The sequence below is a fragment of the Rhamphochromis sp. 'chilingali' genome (genome assembly GCF_963969265.1).
Source record: "Rhamphochromis sp. 'chilingali' genome assembly, chromosome: 20".
Classification (NCBI taxonomy): domain Eukaryota; kingdom Metazoa; phylum Chordata; class Actinopteri; order Cichliformes; family Cichlidae; genus Rhamphochromis; species Rhamphochromis sp. 'chilingali'.
Window position 1 is genome coordinate 17,608,362 of NC_137947.1, and position 12,968 is coordinate 17,621,329.

Sequence of the window (12,968 nt, forward strand, 5' to 3'; positions counted from 1 at the left end):
GCCAGTACATTGATTTTGGTCTGGCTCGTCAGATGCATAGTTTGTGAATTTATAGTTTGTTCTCTGTCTGGTCTAGTTTACAGACATCCGGTCTCTGTTGACAAAAATTATAACACAATATAACACAAAATTACACACTCTCAAACATGGAAACTCTTTGCATCACACACACGCACACATAGAGAATCACCTTTTCTTTTGAAAAAGAATCATACAAGAATGTGCATAGTTAAGCTAAAGGATTGGGCATGGAGCTCTAAACTGCATGAATAACTACAAACTACTCTTAGCTCCTTCCACTATTTCTTGTCAGTTGTCAATCATGCTTCAGCTTCCTGCACTTGTTGCTGTCCAGTTCATCTTCTGCCCTTTCTTTTTTGGATCCAAGTGCCTTGCCATTATACTTGTTTTGATCTGTAGATAATGCTTTCAGCTAACTGCCAACATAAGTGCTCAGAGGTGACCGTACAATCATATTCATTTGATCAGCTCACCACTGACGCTACACCTTCTGCACTGCTTTGAGCTCCAGGAGGTTAACACAGCAGACCCATTATGACCAGATACAGCTGCCAGCTGCCCTCCATCCAACAAGTGATGCACCCAGAAACACTGCTTTTACTAGCTTTTATTCTCTATTTCTATTCTCGCAGAAACTTTAAGGTATATCTGTGTTTTGTAAAGGTTGATTTAAAATCCCTCTTCCGACTACACTTCAATTCTGAGGCAAGCGGAGTAGATGATCCCAAAGTGATCATCTATGAGAAAGCTTCCAATGGCTCGTTTTGGAGATCATCTCCCTCGCACCCCCCTCTATCACACCAACCCTCTGCATGTCCTCCTTCCCTACATCCATGAATCTTTTCTGAGGACAAGATTCATGGATGTCCTCTTTTCCTCTTGCCTGCCAGCTCCATCATAAACATCCTATTGTCCAATATATTTTTTTTCTCAGTGCTAACATCTCCAAACCATACATCATAGCACGTCTCACTACCATCTTGTAAACCTTCCCTTTCACGTTTGCTGCCATCCTTCTCATAGTTGTCTCTTCAGAAACCTTAAAAATAGAAATTAACGTGGATGTGTACATATTTTATAGCAACACCAAACTCAGTTTTAAGAATTATTATAATTATTTAATAAATTTTAATTATAACCGCCTCCTATTCTGCTATTAAACCCTTTTTTCATAAAATAAAAGATAATGTTTTCACTTTTAGCAAGGAAAGGGGAAACTCTACATGCATGTACAGCCATGTCCCCCCATTTGTTTTGTTTTTTTATGTTGCATGACAGAAACACCTACAAGTCCATCCATTTCTTGCCAGCATGCATGATTTCCGAAGAACATACAGGTTTCCCTGTTAACGTATAAAAAAAGGTTTTAACCGATAGTGACGCCTCGCACGGCTGACCTCACATCCGGACGCAGCTTGTCGTGCTTCCTGCCTTGCTGAGGGAGGGGACGGTGCTGACGGCTGGGAGGACGAAAGGAGAGACAAGAAAGCTTTAGGGAAGACATACGAGAGTGGGGAACGGCCCGGGTTTCCACCGTCCGTCGGGAAACAAACACCCCAGTTTTCTGTAGCTGCTGGATTTGTCACCAAATCAGCGCTAAACAAAAATGTCGACCAGTCGTCAGCTTAGCGAGAGCAGGGCCATCCCGACCAAGACGGTGTTGATCAACGACACAACGCAGCTACCTCATGACTATTGTACCACCCCCGGAGGCACTTTATTCTCTACCACTCCTGGAGGTGAGAGGGCAGCTCGCCTGCTTTGTCGTCGATTTGTAGGGAAAGAGGGGACTTTTGGAGTGAGGTGGTGCTTGTGGTCTCAGCTAAGCTTCAACTGTGCCTGGCAGTGTTGGCCTAGGCTGCCTTGTCATCCAGATGAAAACAAAAACAAAGCTTAGCCCCGCCCCCGTGCGCTCTAGCTGCTGCCTGATTGGCTCGTTGGAAACGCAGAGATTCCATTAGTGCATCGTTACCTGAAACTGTGTATAAAGGTGTACTTGTTACATTTGCCAGCGGTGGTGAGCAGAAATCTGATGATCGTTAGATTACAGGTAAAGGCGTGTCTCTGTGGAAGCTCGTTTTCACCACTGGGATTTTTTTTCATGCATAAGTCGAAGTTTTGACTTATTAAGTTACTAACTTCAAAATGAGTTATTAAGTCGATATTTTGACTTATGGATCGCAAGAAATTTAGTTTTTCAGTGGCAGAAACAAGCTTCCATATGTTTTAGCTTCAGTTCATAATACTGGATATGTGATTTCTACAAGGACTCAAGCAGGGTTGCCAAACATAAGGCCCAGGGGCCAGAATTGGCCCGGCAAAGACTCCAATCCAGCCCACTGGATGGCGATGGAAAATGTGAAAGAGGGCATAAATTTTGGACTTTTAAATGTATTTTAATAAGTTTTATACAGGTTTTTTTCTGCACATAAAGATCTCCACTTTGTCAGTGTATACGTACAATTGGTTAAGTAACAGATAAACAATGAATTAAATGTTTTGACAATAGGTCTGCAGTAAAACAAGTCCTGTAAATGAACAGAAACTTGGTTTTGTAATTATAGCACAGTATGGGCCTACCAGAACCTTATGTAAATTTCCACGTTTATTTGTTACAATGTAAGCCCAAAGAGTTGTGCTGACAGATTTATTTCGTTTACTACAGCAACATTTCTTTACCATGCAGAGAAACAGAGAAGTATTGTTGAGAATGAGCATTTGTTTATTTTTCTCATATTTAATGCAGATTAAATGTGTAGTTGAACTGTTTTCAGTTGCTGAAAGGGCAGTTTCACAGGTCCATTTCAGATCAAAATGGGCTGTAATGATGCCCACAATGTAAAATGAGTTTGACATGCCCGCACTAAAGGATCCTTTCCAATAAGGACAATTTTACACAATTTTCCTGCCTGACTGGCATCACTGATATGCTTTATTCTGCATAGTAATAGTACTTACATAGAGACTTTCTGTTAAAGCATTCATTTCTAGAAGTGGGTGGTTTGATCCTAATATCAATATTATCAATATTGGATACTTTGTTTCTGTATTCTATGTTCAGTATGTAGCTGCTGAATTGTGTTAATTATTTTTGGGGAAACGAACAAAAATACCTCAAAGATGCACTACAAAAATATATCTGGACCTTTTTGTGTAGACTGTAACATTTATTGCATTTATGGACTTTAGCACAGATACAGGCAAAGAGAGGAACATTTACATTATAGGTCTCCAAAAAAAAAACAGTGCGCAGGATTACACAGCACTGTTTTTCTTTCATTATCAGCAAACGGTTTGTACAGGAAATGTCTGTATTAAGCATTACAACCACAAAAGCACAGTCAGTTTACAGTGAAATGAAACTGCTCAACTACACTCTAAATGCACATTTAGTTTTAGGCTAGAATAATGAATAGATGGGGTTTCTTAGGAGCAGGAAGAAAACGCCTGAGAGGAAGAAGTGAAACTAAAATTTGAAGAAGCTCAGCTGATTTGATCAGTCACACAGGTGCTGCTGATGAAATCAACTTGACCTGTGCTGCCGTTATTGTGAACAAGCTGATGTTAATGTTATTAGTTTCACCTGTGTTTGCCTGCTATGGAGAAGAGGAAAAAGGTCAAACTGCATCTTGAGTCAGCCACGAATGCAAATACTGTGATGTCACCATGGCCATCAAGACTGCAGATTTTAGTACGTTTATTCAGAAATTATTAGACAATAGTGTGTACAGGGAAACTCAGAACCTAATGGGGAAATATGTGCAGGAAGTTGGCTTCACTAATGTTATTGCATATAGTTGAATCTGGCCCCTGTGGATGAAGACCAGGCTTTTGCCTTTAAACAAATTAAGCTGCACCCATATTCACCATCTCTTTGAAAGGTAGCAGAAACTTGATGTTTCCCGTTTCAGGAACCCGGATCATCTATGACCGCAAGTTCCTCCTGGATCGGCGCAATTCTCCCATTGCCCAGACTCCACCGGCTCACCTGCCTGTCATCCCTGGCGTGACCAGTCTAAATGTTCTGACTGAGAACCGGAAGAATGAAGCCAACAACCACGTCAACAACCACGATGGGAAGCCTACAACTGGTAAAAGATCCACTGTTCCACATATTGATTAATTAATCTGCCTCTTCTAGACACATCTCAATACCTACTTGTCCTGTTCCCCTTTCTTTGTGCTTTAAAGGTGATGATGCTCAGTTTGAAATGGACATCTAACCGACTGGAACCACACCAGCAAAAGGAAATAACCTGGCAACACGTGTGCCAGTGGCTTGGCTTGTAGAAACCAATGTCGTGAGCCCTCATGGCAGCCATCTTCTTTAGCTCTTTGTCTCACTGCTGGATGTAATGTGTGTAAACCATGGGGATTCAGTCTATCATACAGGTACAGTTTGGCCATTGCTGGAAACTCGGTTTATTTGAATAGATTTCCATGGTTACCAGTTGCAGTACAAATTAACTTCACAACACGGGAGCTTCTCCCAGAATGCCCAAACAAATTAGTCCAATTTCTCGGGAGTCCCCCAGCAGAGACGTAAAACAGGAAATAATCCACGTTAATTGGGAGAGGAAGTGGTTATTTTTTAAATTTTTTCTTTTTAGTCTTTGCCTCGGAATCAATCGAAACATATGAAATTCCACACAGTCTTTGGTTTTGAAGACCCTTGTTAGCATGATATTTCAGTGATTTTTTTTTTTTTTTTTTTTTAAATAGTTTTGAAACTACTTGAAAAGCCCCACAGTCTATTATTATTATTATTATTATTATTATTATTATTATTATTATTATCATCATCAGTTGGACTCTTTAGTTTCCAGTGATGGTTTGTAAAGGGATGCTGTGTTTTCAATTAGGTGAAGATTTCATGCTATTCCAAGACTTCACTCTTCATTATCAACACAAGGGTGCACAAGTTTCCAATTTCCAAGATATGTTTTGTTTTTTTGTTTGTTTGGCTTTTATGTTTTGTTTTGTTTTTTTGTTTGTTTGTTGTTGTTTTTTTTGTTTTTGTTTTTAAATGAATTTTAGCCTGCGATTGAGCGGTTTTTAATCAAAAAATGATTGTACTTCCCACTTATGTAAGGTTTCAACCTGGCAACTGACAAACAAGCTTTTGATTTTAGTTACATTTCAGTATAACAATATAAAGCCACTCATTTCATCACGACCGTGGCCTCGCTGTGATTTTTATTTTCATGTTTCTCATCTGCCAAAAAAATTATTATTATTTTATTTTTTTTACTACACTTTGATCTTGTGTTGGCAGGTGGTCTGCATTCATAATTTGATAAAATCGAAGGATACTTGGCACCATGTGCTGGGAGCTTTCCAAACCAGATAAAAACATTTAGAAGAACATGGAAACGGTTAATATCCTGCTGATGTTTTTGGTGCGATACAAGATTTTGGAAAACTTGAAATAGTCCAGATGTTTTATATGCATTTTATTTTTTAATACGGTTTCTTAGTACTGAGTGAATTTGTTTGGATATGGGCACTGTCAAGCCTGTTGAATTGCAGCCAGAACAAACTGTTTGCATCAGGCTTGATGGATGCTGTAATCAACAAATCTGTCCCCCAGTGTCCTTAACCCATTTTAGATTACCTTGTTCATCTCATGAGTCACGCCTGCCCATGCCTTACTTTACATGAAATGCAGTAACTAGATACCTGGTCATCAATTTGTACTTTCCAACAGATGTTTATTTTTTCACTGCAACATTGAACAGGTAACATTGTACTTGGCAATTGAGCAAAAGGAATACTTTTTATTTTCTTTGCCATTTTTCTATCCTCAAACAGCTGTGAAGTTTTGAAGTGCAATGGTAAATATGGGATATTGAAGTTGGCAATGTGAGAGTACCGCACACTCATGTTCAAATAATATTTTTTCTTTTTAACACCACAAATCATATTCATACCTGCTAACTGTACTCTGTCCAAGTAGCAGCTCTGAATTTGGTAAATGACTCAACATGAAGTTTGTTTCTCAGTAAGACTGGAACCTCTGATGTCTGTCAGATTATTTTATTTTTTTTCTTCTTTTTGCCGTTATTAATTCTGGCCATGTTTCGTGATAAGTCTTTACGGCATTATAATTTACACGGCAGATTTCTTTCCAGTGACTTCAGTTTCACAAAGAGGGCTTAATATTATGCTTTGAGAGACAAATTTGAAACCAACTTTACTGTAATCTTTTGTTCTGATTTTTAAATGACGTTTATTTTAAATGAGACTCCAATGCCAGTGGACACTGTTGCTGCAAGATCAATAAAATTCTGTAACAAAGGAAAAACAAGATTTTTTGGGGGCTTTATTTTTCTTCTTTGTGTGTGGTTTTGGCAACTTGGAGAGGCAGAATCACACTCGTGCAAACAGGTGTGCTGAAGTTGATCTTTCTTATCTGATCACCCTTGTAAACATTTTCCTATGTCTTTTATTCATTGAGTGTTGTTTAGCCAACCACCTATTACCATCTAACACAATAGTGCATGTAACGTACTTTCTTAAAAAAAAAGAAATGGTGTTTGGTGTGTTGTTGGTGTTTACGTTCATAAGTAAATTGATTGCTCTATTTCAAAAGTGCATAATAAACAAGAGGGAGGATACTGAATTACCACCAACAACACTGCACCACTCACTTTACATGTTTGGAAAACTGCTTAATACTTAATCCTATCTCTGTTACTGCTCTTTCATAATCTCTTCAATAACTACATATGTATGTACATATAGAAACAAATCTGACCTATACTTGGTTTAAAAAGAAAAAAATATTTTTAAACTGTGTTTGGAAATTGAGCTCTACACTTAGTCTATTCCCTAATTTTACTCCAAAAACTATATAGTCATCTCCCTATTTTTTTTATTTTTTTTTAGGGGGATGGGCATTGTTAAAGTGGATGGATCTTGAAGCTCCAAAAGAGGTGTGTGTTTGGAGTTACCCTGACAAAAACCTGCACTTACAGTGTCCTTTTTTCCAGCGCAGTTTGGAAATGAAATGTTTTCATCAAAAAGCAATTTGGTCCTACCTAAAAGGTTCAGCCCAGTATGTTACAGTATTAAAAAAAATATGTTGTTAGCTGTGTTGTGTTTTCTGTCCATCTCTTAAAATTAATGACTATAAAATGAGAATTGATGTCTAGTGAACTGAAGAACTGCCAGAAGTGTTGTTCATTATGTCATTTTACTCTGGAAGTTTGTTTCCTTCACTGAAAACAAGTTTTGTTGGACTGACTTACTCAAACCAATGCGAAAATTACTAAAAACTCCGAGAATCTAAAATGTAAATTAAGTCAAAATTTTGAGCTAATGATCTAAGCGTTTGAGATAAGAACCTGTTTGTTTTTTTAAAAATAACCCGATATTTTGTATAGCAACAAGAATTTTGATTTGTAAATGGGAAAAAAAGTATTTTTTCCGATGAAAAACAATTTTTTAAGTGGCAGAAACAAACGTCCACAGTTTTTACCTCAAACGCCAAATGTTTTTATGGTGAGGAAAGTTCTGGATTTTTCTTTAAAAGTATCATATAATAGGCTCTATTTCTTTGTAGCGTAATTAAAATGTTTTCACATTTATTAAATATTGTTAGAAACCGAAATAAAATAAAATTTCGCCGATATCATCTTTTCCATCAGGCAGTACGAGTAACATGCTCGCTAAATTTTGTGCAGGCATTAATCCGGTTGCCTGCTGGTCCTTCCTCCTTTTCTACGTCCCTGAGCGAGGCCGGCGTCAAGATGGTGAGTCTTGTGGTGAAAATTGCGAGTAAAATCTGTCGATCATCGAGGCCATCCGTTCACCAACACACATTTCTCTCAGACCAAGTGATCCTTTAGAGCTGCTTTATAATAAAATGTTGATATTGTTGTAGTGTGAAACGATCTTAGAGAAATTTCAGAGATACCGTCAGGATGCTAGTCTGACTGAGGTCGATCCGCATATTGCACACACCAGAGGCTACACTCGTCTTTCCAGTCGTTGTAAATTGTTTTCTATGCACCACATGGCCACATTAACACGCTTAGATAATACGTTAATTTAGAAAATAAACACAAAGTAGCGCAGCTTACAGTCCTACCTATGGCAGCTAACGTTAGCATAATTACACTAATGGCGGCCCACACGTTAGGCTAGCATGTTTGTTAAAGTACCACAAGAACACTTCAGTAACGGACAGAAATAGGCTTTACAGCAATTAGTTGTTTTATTTCTAAGTTAACACACCGTGTAAACGTTAGGAGAGTCGAGGACTTAACGGTTATGTCAACATAGTGGTATTTAGGTAGGGTGAGACAGGTGAGCCTCTATCTTCACTATTATGAGGCTCTTACAAGTACAGCAGTTTTCTCGTTGCTAATGCATAATTTCTTTTCGTCTTCAGAATGACACTGTAACAGTCAGGACCCGCAAGTTCATGACGAACCGACTGCTTCAGAGGAAGCAAATGGTAAGGGCTCTCATGTTCATAGTTGATCACATCTCGAGCTTAAGCTCTAGTCCTGAAGCAGCACATTTATCGCCTGCCCTTCCTCTCTGTAGGTCGTCGATGTCCTCCATCCCGGCAAGGCCACGGTCCCAAAGACTGAAATCAGGGAGAAGCTCGCCAAGATGTACAAGACCACCCCTGATGTCGTCTTCGTCTTTGGCTTCAGGACTCAGTTTGGTGGCGGCAAGACAACAGGCTTTGCCATGGTGTACGACTCCCTAGATTATGCCAAGAAGAATGAGCCCAAGCACAGACTGGCTAGGGTGAGTTTTGAATAACTTTGCCAAGTCAAGTCAACACAAGTGGCTATACAAAAATCAGAGAGCTGTCTGTTGAAATTGGTATATATGAGCAGGAGATGTATGTTCTCTCAGCCATCTCACAAATTTTGCACGAGTCTGGACCTCCAGTGTAATGTTATGGAATATTATTTTACCCGAGAAGAGGTTTTGATGACATTAGGACGTAGTATTTATTATCTTGAACTAGAGCCAGATTAGTACCAGATTTGATGTTTTTACAGAGTAAAATGTGACAGGGATATTGGCTGATATTCTGCATGTAGATGCATATAAACATGCGGTATGTTGGAGAGATATAGAAAGGGAAAATGATGGGGCTTCTATTGACTTATCAGGATACGCGTTTGTCAAAATAGTTAGCACCTTGCTATGAAGACCCTGCTTGAGTCATGATACCAGAGATTCAGGAAACCAATATCACGAGAAGTGCCTAATTCTCTGTACCCAATATGGCACCGTGGAGGAGGAAAAAGGTTCTCCCATGTATTTAAATCAAGATGTTTGCTGATTTGATTGTAGCAGACCATTTATTTAAACATTTTTAACAGTCTGTTAAAACACACTGAACTATTAGGATGGTTGTTGAGTGGCCTCCTAATCGTTGTACAGGTATAATGTTGGCTACATTGCATTAGACTAACCATCCATATACCATGGACCATAGCTGATTTTACAGTGGCAAGCTGTCTCAAATAAAATAGCAACCAGTATTTCAAGGAAGCATCGCAAAGTACTTCCGTACCCCCAACTAGTTGCACTAGTCCCCCTCTTCCACTTAGTTGTTTTGCTGTGCCCTATGTGTGTGTGATGTTTCCTGTCCTTTTCAGCATGTAAGGATAGTCAAGCTTCAGTACACATGCTGCCTAAAAAAGATCTACAGCAGCAAAACACTGTTGCATTTTCAGAATCAGTTCTGAGGACGTCTCCATCGTATGCCATGCAGTGGAGCAGAGAGTATTAAAAACAGTGGGGTCAGAGCCATTGGGTGGACATACAGTTTAATGATGCCTTGAACTACCACTAATTCATTTTTTGCAGTAGCCTGTATTTAAAAGAAGAAAATGTGTTCCTGTTAGTAATAATGATAGTATCTCTGATAAAGAAGTGCTAACGGTGAATTGGTTCAGCCCTCCTGTAAACTAGATACTGAACACAGTTTTACATTTGATTGATTTTAAGTTTTTGGTGGAACTCTAGCAGAGCAGCCCTTGAACATAGAGGAAATGTCCTTTCTTAGTTTGATAACATTGTTATTAAAAAGGATGTGTCTATTGAGTCTTTTTTTTTTTAAAGTTCTTATGCCTGCACTGAGTTTCCTAAACTTTGCCTGTGACATGTGATTGTCATACAGTAGTATTTAAAGAGACAAAAACTAACACTTGAACTAATAAAAATAAGAACAATGAAACAAGAAAATCCACTCTAGAAACGAAATTAAACTAAATTATTAAAAATAAAAAGTGAGAATGAAATAAAATGAAAAACTAACTACGAAATATAAACCGTTAATAGCTCTGACTCTGACGGGTCTTTTTAAAAGCCTCTCACAGTCTCGAGGTTTCCCATGTTCTTTTACAGTCTGTAAAATAAAATGCGTTTGTCTTTGTGTCCTCAGCACGGTCTCTATGAGAAAAAGAAGACCTCCAGGAAACAGCGCAAGGAACGCAAGAACAGAATGAAGAAAGTACGAGGCGTCAAGAAGGCCAGTGTTGGCGCTGCTGGCAAAAAGGTATCGTGAGCACTCGTTGACCAACCTCATAGTTTTCCACGGGGAAATAGTCTTGACCATTATCCAAGCTACTGTGAAATCTCTGTATTTCTTGATTTTCATTACACACCTGTCCTTTTATTCTACCCTGCTAATCTTTGTTTCTCCACAACTCTTCTGCTATTTTAATTTCCTTTGTCATCTTTCCAATCATATCTCATTGTCTTCGGAAACTGTAGAAGGTAAATGCTTTCCAGAAATAGACTTAAATGCAGTGTGCAGATAATCCAGGAGTTACATTCAGTAGCTCAGTAACTCCTGCTTTTGCACCACCCCTGATCCATCTTTTCACTAAAGCTGTAGTGCTTTTGTCTTTGGATGTACACTCATCCAATATGAAAGGATCTGACCCCACCGGTTAATACATAATACTACCCATCCCTTCTCCTAGTACTAACAAGTACTACTGTAAACTAATAGTGTTGTAGTTTTATAAACCTGTTAACATAGCGAGGAAATCGCCCAAACAATAAATCAAAGTAGTGCTTAAATGATTATGTAATCTCTTGAAACCCTGCATACTTCTGTACCCTCTTTGGCATCAGTCACATAGAATAGATCTCTGAATGTCACAGCCCAGCTGGACAGTGTTTTAGCCCAATTCACTGCATCTGGAATAGCTACAGCACAGCTGGCTAGGAAAATATTGACACTGTCCAGCCATGCCTGTGGTGCTGTCTGTTGGCCTTGGTCAAAACTCTCGGGTCCATTCAGAGCTCTTTTCTATTCCACGTTTCAATTTTCAACATGTTAACATCGTTTTTGTGCCATGTTTTGTTCTTGATTTTGCTTCCCATGGATTTCTTTTGCAGAAATGAAGTGTCAGTCTGCAGGTATAGAAGCAGAACAAGCATGGTGTGCTAATGTGTTGCACATCAGACGCTGATAGACCTGAGCTTTGCCGTGCATGTCATCCCTTATTTTCCCTGCAGTTTTCCTTCAGTGTTTTTCACCCCCCGCAATGGTGTTTTTAAACTCCCAGCTTATGTGTTTTCCCACTACTCCAGCCCATTCTACCACTTTATCTGCTACAGTGGGCTTTTCCCACTCTGTCTTAGATTTGAACAGACTGCTTTGATAGTGCATATCTGTAGTTAATAGAAGCAGAGTGTAGCATGTGGGTTTTAGCTTGTTTTGTGTGGGAGGAAGCTCAACTAAAAGCCTGTCGATGTGTGAATTTTACTCTGGACATTATGTTCTTCAAGTAAAATGTCTTACTCAGACTGCATTCAAGTGTGAATTTAAACTGTCCCAACAAAAAATGCAACTTTTTTTGTGAACATTTGTCTTTATTTGCACTCTTCTAACTTACTGAAACTCCCTGTGAGGTTTTCTTTTGCTGTAGTTTAAATTAAATTTGCTGTGGTATTGATTTTTTTTTTCTTCCCCACAGTGATCCCAGACAGCCAGGGAGGGTCTCCGTGCTCAAGATGTTCTTGTATATTGTCATCAAATAAAGTTTGGAAAAAATTGGAAAAATGTGTCTTTGTGTTTATTTGTTTTTGAAAGAATTGAATTGACCATATGTTTTTAAACTCTAGACTTTGAAAGAAGCCAGCAGGTGTTTGAGTGTTTCTGTAAAACACTCGAGGAGTGAAAAGTCAGATAGCTGGCAGCCAGCCTTCTGATCTGAATGACCTGCTGTGTTTTTGTAGGCTGCCGAGTAGAAGCTGTTGGAAAAGCTGATATTTGTAGCTTTGACATCTGTGAATTTCATTACTAAGGACTCTGGGCCAGTTTTCCAGTGTGAGTGCAGTAAATATGATGAACACAAGTTACATATTTACATAGTTAATTGACACACGCAGTGTCGATGGTGACATCCAGTGGCTTTGCTGTAACATTACTGTCAAGCAGCCAACAAGTGATTTTTTGTTTTTTTTTTGTTTTGTTTTATTCTTCAATTATTCACTTGTACAACTCATTAAATAATGCAAAGGTTTTATATTTTAATGTAAATAATCTAAATGCAGGGTCAGTAAATCTGATTCAATAGCCATTTTATTAGGTACATCAAGTCAAGTGGCTTCATTGTCATTTCAACCATGTCCAGTGGTACAGTACACAGTGAAGCAAGACAATGTTCCTCCAAGACCATTGCAAAAATCTATATCTGTACATCTTGCTAGTACCAGGTTGGACCTCCTTTATGTCTTGAAATCTGCCCTTACTCTCCATGATGCAGGTTCAACAAGGTGCTGGTAACATTCATTGGAGATATTTCACCACACCCTAAAAGTGTTTTCCTCCTGGAAGTAGTCATCAGAAGATCGGTACACAGCAGCAATAATCAGGTAGACTGTGGTGTTTAAATAACTCATAGTTTGTTCTCAGGGACCTGAAATGTCTGGGCCTATCATCCAAGTGTCACAGCAGA

General features: G+C 38.8%; 2 protein-coding genes across 3 annotated transcripts; both read left to right on the forward strand.

Moving 5' to 3' along the window:
- Positions 1-1,435: 1,435 nt before the first annotated feature.
- On the forward strand, positions 1,436-6,068 carry eif4ebp2 (eukaryotic translation initiation factor 4E binding protein 2). Its single transcript, XM_080869782.1, has 3 exons — positions 1,436-1,760; positions 3,933-4,112; positions 4,213-6,068. The coding sequence occupies exons 1-3, from the start codon at positions 1,628-1,630 to the stop codon at positions 4,242-4,244; spliced, it is 345 nt and encodes a 114-aa protein (XP_080725908.1). The 5' UTR covers positions 1,436-1,627; the 3' UTR covers positions 4,245-6,068.
- An 849-nt stretch (positions 6,069-6,917) lies between these two features.
- Positions 6,918-12,070, forward strand: rps24 (ribosomal protein S24). Of its 2 annotated transcripts, XM_080869865.1 has the most exons (7): positions 6,918-6,956; positions 7,671-7,775; positions 8,417-8,482; positions 8,575-8,784; positions 10,439-10,552; positions 11,404-11,424; positions 11,985-12,070. In XM_080869865.1, exons 1-6 carry the CDS (start codon positions 6,933-6,935, stop codon positions 11,407-11,409), a joined length of 525 nt encoding a protein of 174 aa, XP_080725991.1. In that variant the 5' UTR covers positions 6,918-6,932; the 3' UTR covers positions 11,410-11,424; positions 11,985-12,070. The 2 variants fall into 2 exon arrangements, with proteins under 2 accessions (XP_080725991.1, XP_080725992.1); XM_080869866.1 differs by lacking the exon at positions 11,404-11,424.
- The last annotated feature ends 898 nt before the right edge of the window (positions 12,071-12,968 follow it).

Bases quoted from the DNA above. Each gene is read 5' to 3' on its own strand.
- eif4ebp2 (XM_080869782.1), top strand. From the start codon at position 1,628: ATGTCGACCAGTCGTCAGCTTAGCGAGAGCAGGGCCATCCCGACCAAG. The intron at 1,761-3,932 runs GTGAGAGGGCAG...TTCCCGTTTCAG, and splicing joins ATTCTCTACCACTCCTGGAG to GAACCCGGATCATCTATGAC. The intron at 4,113-4,212 runs GTAAAAGATCCA...TGTGCTTTAAAG, and splicing joins CGATGGGAAGCCTACAACTG to GTGATGATGCTCAGTTTGAA.
- rps24 (XM_080869865.1), top strand. From the start codon at position 6,933: ATGGATCTTGAAGCTCCAAAAGAG. The intron at 6,957-7,670 runs GTGTGTGTTTGG...CTTTTCCATCAG, and splicing joins ATCTTGAAGCTCCAAAAGAG to GCAGTACGAGTAACATGCTC. The intron at 7,776-8,416 runs GTGAGTCTTGTG...TTTCGTCTTCAG, and splicing joins GCGAGGCCGGCGTCAAGATG to AATGACACTGTAACAGTCAG.